At 50.9% G+C, this 7,080-nt stretch overlaps 1 protein-coding gene across 3 annotated transcripts in view; it reads left to right on the forward strand.

The window, feature by feature from the left end:
• The window catches only part of ZNF536 (zinc finger protein 536), a 302,345-nt gene that overhangs the window by 59,844 nt on the left and 235,421 nt on the right, over positions 1-7,080 (forward strand). For 2 of the 3 annotated variants that reach the window (XM_008570129.1, XM_008570130.1), the window contains exon 1: positions 3,990-6,159. In XM_008570129.1, coding sequence (XP_008568351.1) covers positions 3,990-6,159 — 2,170 coding nt within the window. Of the gene's footprint in view, positions 1-3,987; positions 6,160-7,080 lie in introns of those variants that run through there. The other variant, XM_008570131.1, reaches the window with a different exon arrangement.

Consider the following 7,080-nt stretch of genomic DNA (forward strand, 5'->3'; position numbering starts at 1 on the left):
ACACACACACACACGCACATATACACACATACATATATACTGCAGCTGCGATGGTTTCTTCTTTCTCTAACTTTGGATTCAGCCTCACACGGGTCTTTGCATTGTTTCACTGTTATTTGTGGCCTTTGCTGCACTAGCCTCTTAGACCCACAGGCCTTTGAGGGCAGGTACATAGAAAGCCCCTGGCAAATATTTACTGAATGGCTGAGGTAAAGGATAAATGAATTCTGGATGGGTGAAGTGTCAAGGCTGGAGAAATTGGGGCCGACCCAGGTTTTGCGAGTCCCAGGCCGGGCCTGGGGCCAGCTCGTCCTGCCTCGCCTGCTTTGGCCCGGGGACAGCACACCAATTACCCCATATTCTTTCCAAGAACTCACGCTCCTCTTTCTTGCTCTGAGTCAAGCAGCAGGCACTAGTTAGGACTGACCCATTCCAGTGGCCTCAGCTGTACCTGCTCATGTATTCACAGAGGATTCTGAGATGACTCTTTGGTGGAGCTTTAAGTGGGGTTCTGCACAGGCTTCTCCTCGGCTCATTTGAGGGGCTAAGACCCTTAATCCTGGGAGCATCTCCTGGGGAGCTGGCCATCTCATCTGAAACCCTGGGATCTCCCACAGACCCCTGATGGTTAGTCAAATTCTGTTGGGGGTAGATGCTCTCTGTCTCCTGGTGCCCACCAATTAGGCCATCAGGGGTGGCCCAAGCCTGGGATGATTACCATGGGCACCTAGCATGAGACAGCTGGTGGTGGCAGTGGCTTTTCCTCTGTAGTTTCTGGACCTCCAGCTTTTGGCTGGTAGCCAGAGACCCTTTCAACTCTGACAAACTCTGATTGTAGATGTTGTTGGTCTTGTGGAAGGCTGAGGTTGGGTCACATGAGGTCGAAGTGAGGGTGGATCTTCTACAGGGCTAGACTTCTTTTATGGGCTGTGTTTAACAGGGTCTATTCATTCATTCATTCATTCATTCCGTCAGGAAATACTGAAACTACATGAGCCAGCTCTGCTCTAGAACCTAAGGCTTCATTCTTGACCAAGACAGACATGCTCTCTGCCCTCATGGAAAAGAAGCATGTCTGTAAAAGGGTCATCAACAAAACGTTTCCCTCATGGTAAGTGCTATGAAGAAGAGAGTAAGATGATGGGATAGAGAGGGGTTAGTGGTGTCAACCTCAGACAAGGTGGGCACAGAGTCCTTTATGAGAAGGGGACGTGTGGGTGCAGACCTGTATGATGAGAACGAGCCAACTGTGCAAAGAGCTGGGGCAGCACATTCTAGAATATTCTATCCCCTCTCAGCTGAGGCTTTAGCAATGGCATCCAAAGATCATATACTTACAGGGGTTTAAAGAGCTTTGTGGGCTGTGAAAAAAAAATCGTTTTTGGACAGAATAAAGGAATTGCATACCCAAATCAAACATGCAAACTCCCATGTTCGTTATTTGACAAGTTGAGCTGTTACTTGCACAGTGTGAATGGTGAGGGGGGGTTTTAACTTGGTGCCCCTCATCCAACCTGATTTGCAGTCTCACTGCATTGCACATTCAGCCTCCTCTCCCTCCTGCTGAAGTGGTGTCAGCTCATCAGCAGCAACCTAAACATAGCCCTTCTTCCTGGACTCATGTCTTCTGAGCTGGCCAACTGGGCAGCTGTTGGAAGTGGGCCAACCATGTTGGCTTTGGACTTTTCAAACTTCCATAGAGCCGTTGGGTAGAATTCTGGGTACTCCCATGTGGTTTCAGGGTCATGGTCCATGTTAGCTCAGAAAAGGAGCCAGCGTAGCTGGATGGGGCTTGAAGATGGAGAAAGGGTTCCAGACAGGGTCCTGGGGACTGATAGTCTCCACCTAGAGCCTCCAGCAACCTCTGCACTCTGGGCCTGCTCCTCCCTGCTGGACAATGGGGCTGGCTGGTCTTGTCCACCATCGTGTTTTCAGGGCCAAGGATAGGGACTGGCACACAGTGGGAGGAACTCAGTAAGTTTGGTGGACGAATCCAAGAATCTCCACGGGAAGTTAGCTCCTTTCTGACCGGTCCCCAAAATGGGCCTGCTTTTTAATTTGAGTGTAGACTGCCACCAGAAACAGAAAGGATTGATGGCAAATTGGAAGGCTTCTTTTACTGTAAGTGATCATGAGCCTCTGTGTGTGTGTGCATGTGCATGTTTCTGCACAGTTGTGCATATCTTTTTTTGTGGTCACAGTTAGCCCCACACCATGATTTTAGTCCATCTTTCTCCTGCAAATAAGCATCCATGTCTGTTTCTTCTCTTCTCTTGCAAGATGGACTCCCAGTCTCTCTCCTCTTGCCAAGGAAGTCAGGTCTCCCTTTGGAGACCCTCCATGCCATGTACAATCTGCCTGGCAGGAGGCCCAGCAAGCAGCAGACCCTGCTGGGGCTGAATGTGTTTCCTCTATAGTTGAGCTCTGTCCTTACTGGTCCCCTCAGGAATTGCTTGGCCCAGGAATCAATCCTGGCTGGGGTTAAGTGCTGATCCTGGACCACCTGGCTGGTCAACACATCTAAACATTGGGATACGAAGAGGAGAGATGTGCACAAACCATTCCAAAGGCAGGAAACAAATTTGGACTCCTTTAGGTGAAAGACGTATCTGGAAATAGAAGGACCCCAGATGTGGATTTATTGCCTTTCAAAGTTGAGCTCCCTACATGCTCTAATGTGGAAGGAGCTATTCCCTTCACCCCACCCGGAAAGGTCTGGGTTTAGCCGTTCTGCACAGGCTGGAGAGGAGGCAGAGAGGACTATTAAAGGCAATTATGCAGACCAGCTTTGAGTGTTAGTGTTTAACAAACAGCTTTGAGTTCTAATTTTCTGCAAAACACATACTGCAGGTACAATTTGTACTCATTACTGGGTATTGAGAAAGTTATTAAAAACACTCAAACTTGGTTGAGACTTCCTGTGGCATCATCCCTGGATTTTAATTGGTTTTTATCTAGTTCTATAAAGGATCTCTTAAAGCCCAATCAAAGTCCCTGCCTTGTGTATCTTGCCAGTTGAAGGACAGGGAGAGCCCATTATATGATGTAAGTCTTTACTTCCACCCAAATTTGAACAGTCTCCGCAATCCACTAAGATTCTGTCATGAGATAATTTATACTTCTTTTGATAGGCACAGTTACTAAATGACAAAATAACAGTGTTTCGTAACATAAGGGTTAAATCTTAATCTCTGAGGTTTGCAAAGCCGCTACTTGCAGTCTCCTTAAAATTTAATATACCTCGTTAATGCTTCCTTGCAAACACTGAAGGATTTTTATGATTATAATCATGTGTTACAGCACCTAGTACTGTTTCTAAGCAGCATACTAATCAGCTTAATGAGATATTACTGCACTTTTTGTTGACTAAAGCAAAATCCCTTTTATTGTTCTAAAGCTTGTCCTTTACTTTATTTTTTCCCAAAACATTATCTTGTTTTATTATGTACCAGTAAATATCATGCCATTGGGATGTTTTTTTTTTTTTTGGCCAAATCATAAAATGATCTCTTTCATCTTAGACTGGCGAATGTATTGAATACAGTAAAAGGAAACAAAAGTTCCGAGTGAGTCTATTTGGTTTTGCAGTTAAAGCCATTCTGCTCTAAGACAAACTTTGGACTAAACCAACAGGTACAGGTGCTACAAAGGGGGGAAAGGAGAAAAAGTTTAACACGTAAACCCTTGATTTGTTATTAGGTGTTGAAAGTGGTAAAACATTAATAATTTAAATGTGAATGAATAATTGCAGTCTGTAAATAGAAAATACAAGGAAGACGATCTATCGCCAAAACAAATTGGAGGAGCGATGCCATATTGCATAATTGGCATTTAATAATTCATTTTTTTATTATTGTTTTTGACTATAATTCCTTAGCATTATTATGTGTAGGTAAGGCACGAAATGCAAATTTCCCACCAGCTGATGCTGTTGATTCATTGCTCCACAGTACCTGGCACAGATCTGAACTCTCTCTTTATTTTCAGGGATGGAAGAAGCGAGTCTGTGCCTTGGAGTGTCCTCAGCGGCTCCGGAAGCTGAACCCCACCTGAGCAGCCCGGTCCTCAACGGCCAGTATGCCATGAGTCAGAAGTTACACCAGATCACCTCCCAGCTCAGTCATGCCTTTCCCGAGCTGCATCCGCGGCCCAACCCGGAGGAGAAGACCCCCGCGCCCCTCGAGGAGAAGGCCCACGTGCCCATGAGTGGCCAGCCCATGGGCGGTCAGATGGCGCTCCTGGCCAACCAGCTGGGCCGGGATGTTGACACCAGCCTCAACGGGCGGGTGGACCTGCAGCAGTTCCTCAATGGGCAGAACCTGGGCATCATGTCCCAGATGAGTGACATCGAGGATGATGCCCGCAAAAACCGCAAGTACCCGTGCCCTCTCTGTGGCAAGCGCTTCCGCTTCAACAGCATCCTCTCCCTACACATGCGCACCCACACGGGCGAGAAACCCTTCAAGTGCCCCTACTGTGACCACCGGGCGGCGCAGAAGGGGAACCTGAAGATTCACCTGCGGACCCACAAGTTGGGCAACCTGGGGAAGGGGCGCGGGCGGGTGCGCGAGGAGAACCGCCTGCTGCACGAGCTGGAGGAACGGGCCATCCTGCGGGACAAGCAGCTGAAGAGCAGCCTGCTGCAGCCGCGGCCCGACCTCAAGCCCCTGCCACACGCCCAGCAGGCCCCGCTGGCCGCCTGCAACCTGGCCCTGCCCGCCAACCACAGCGTGCCCGACGTGGCCAACCCGGTGCCCTCGCCCAAGCCGGCCTGCGTGCAGGAGGACGTGGTGGCCCCGGCGGCTGGCTTCCGTTGCACCTTCTGCAAGGGCAAGTTCAAGAAGCGGGAGGAGCTGGACCGCCACATCCGCATCCTGCACAAGCCCTACAAGTGCACGCTGTGCGACTTCGCGGCCTCGCAGGAGGAGGAGCTCATCAGCCACGTGGAGAAGGCCCACATCACGGCCGAGTCGGCCCAGGGCCAGGGCGCCCACGGCGGCGGGGAGCAGTCGGCCAACGAGTTCCGCTGCGAGGTGTGCGGCCAGGTGTTCAGCCAGGCGTGGTTCCTGAAGGGCCACATGCGGAAGCACAAGGACTCCTTCGAGCACTGCTGCCAGATCTGCGGCCGGCGCTTCAAAGAGCCTTGGTTCCTCAAGAACCACATGAAGGTGCACCTCAACAAGCTTTCGGTGAAGAACAAGTCCCCCAGTGACCCCGAGGTGCCAGTGCCCATGGGCGGCATGTCCCAGGAGGCCCACGCCAACCTGTACTCCAGGTACCTCTCCTGCCTGCAGAGTGGCTTCATGGCCCCGGACAAAGCCAGCTTGAGCGAGCCCAGCCAGCTCTACAGCAAAGGGGAGCTGCCCATGAAGGAGAAGGAGGTCCTGGGGAAACTGCTGTCCCCCATCTCTGGCATGGCCCATGGCATCCCCGAGGGGGACAAGCACTCCCTCCTGGGATGCCTCAACCTCGTGCCACCTCTGAAATCCAGCTGCATTGAGCGGTTGCAAGCGGCTGCCAAAGCTGCGGAGATGGACCCGGTGAACAGCTACCAGGCCTGGCAGCTCATGGCCAGGGGCATGGCCGTGGAACACGGCTTCTTGTCTAAAGAACATCAGCTGCAGCGCAACCACGAAGACACTTTGGCAAACGCTGGGGTTATGTTTGATAAGGAGAAGCGGGAGTATGTGTTAGTGGGGGCAGATGGCTCCAAGCAGAAAATGCCTGCTGATTTGGTTCACAGCACTAAAGTGGGCAATCCGAGAGACCTGCCAAATAAGCTCGACCCTTTAGAAGGCAGTCGGGATTTTTTGTCACATGGGCTGAACCAGACACTTGACTATAACCTGCAGGGTCCCGGGAACATCAAGGAGAAGCCCACTGAGTGCCCGGACTGTGGCCGGGTGTTCCGCACCTACCACCAGGTGGTTGTGCACTCGCGTGTTCACAAGCGGGACCGCAAGGGCGATGAGGACGGGCTGCACGCGGCCCTGGACGAGCGGCGTGGCTCAGGCAGTGACCAGGAGTCCCAATCAGTGAGCCGCTCCACCACGCCCGGCTCCTCCAATGTCACCGAGGAGAGTGGGGTCGGAGGTGGCCTCTCCCAGACCGGGAGTGCCCAGGAGGACAGCCCACACCCCTCCTCACCATCCTCCTCAGGTAGGTCTGCTGGGAAGGTGGGGGACGAGCAGCTCACGGAAGGGCCCTGCCTGGGCTGCCTGGTCCTGCACACAGGCCTCAGGTCAGTTCTGAGGTCAGGGTAGGTTGATGGCGTTGATGGGTGGGCTGGATACTGGATCACACCTTTCTTTCCTTCAGGCTGTTGTGCCTCAAGGCAAGGGCTGTCATTTCACCTCTTTGGCCTTCCCTTGAACACTGGCTACAAGGACAGTAAGTTGATCCTCCTCCCAGGTAGTGGAGATGGCCGGGTGGCACTTTTTTCAATGGGTCATAGCTCGCCCTTTCCCTGCAATTGATTAGTCCCAAGTTATACCCTGACCCGGCTGCTACCACTTCGTGTCTGGAACCTGCATGGATGTGCAAGTGGAAGTTCAGACCCTTGCCATCTTTTTCCTCTTCGTATATTCTCATAATTCTCTCGTTTGAGCTCCCAGGTCTCCCTCTCCAGACCAAACCTGTCTCCTGTCCTCTTCTGAAATTACAATGTAACATACCTGTCAGGTTCGTTTGACCTGATGAACTTTACCACTTTCCTCTGATGGTTTGGAAAAACACAGAGGTTTGAGACACAGATGTGCAACTGCATATCTTAAATTGTACTGTGTTACATGGGCGATACAGCTTTGGGGTCTAAAATAGCAAAGCAGAAAATCTGTCATCAAAATGTCTCTGAAATGCTGAAGCTTCCTGGCCCAGTTTTGGGGGGGAAAAAAACACACTAGCTTAAGACAGTTAAATTAAAATCACTACCTAACAGCAGGTAGGCTGTTGCCTTTATCCATATTTCCAAAGCCCCTTACTAATGGATAGTAAATTGAAAGTTATATCTCTAGCCCTTTATAAAGAAAGCACCTCGCTAATACTGTAATCATTCTGCAGCCTAACAACAGAGGAAATCAT

Source organism: Galeopterus variegatus, unplaced genomic scaffold (genome assembly GCF_000696425.1).
Source record: "Galeopterus variegatus unplaced genomic scaffold, G_variegatus-3.0.2 Scaffold573, whole genome shotgun sequence".
NCBI classification, from domain to species: domain Eukaryota; kingdom Metazoa; phylum Chordata; class Mammalia; order Dermoptera; family Cynocephalidae; genus Galeopterus; species Galeopterus variegatus.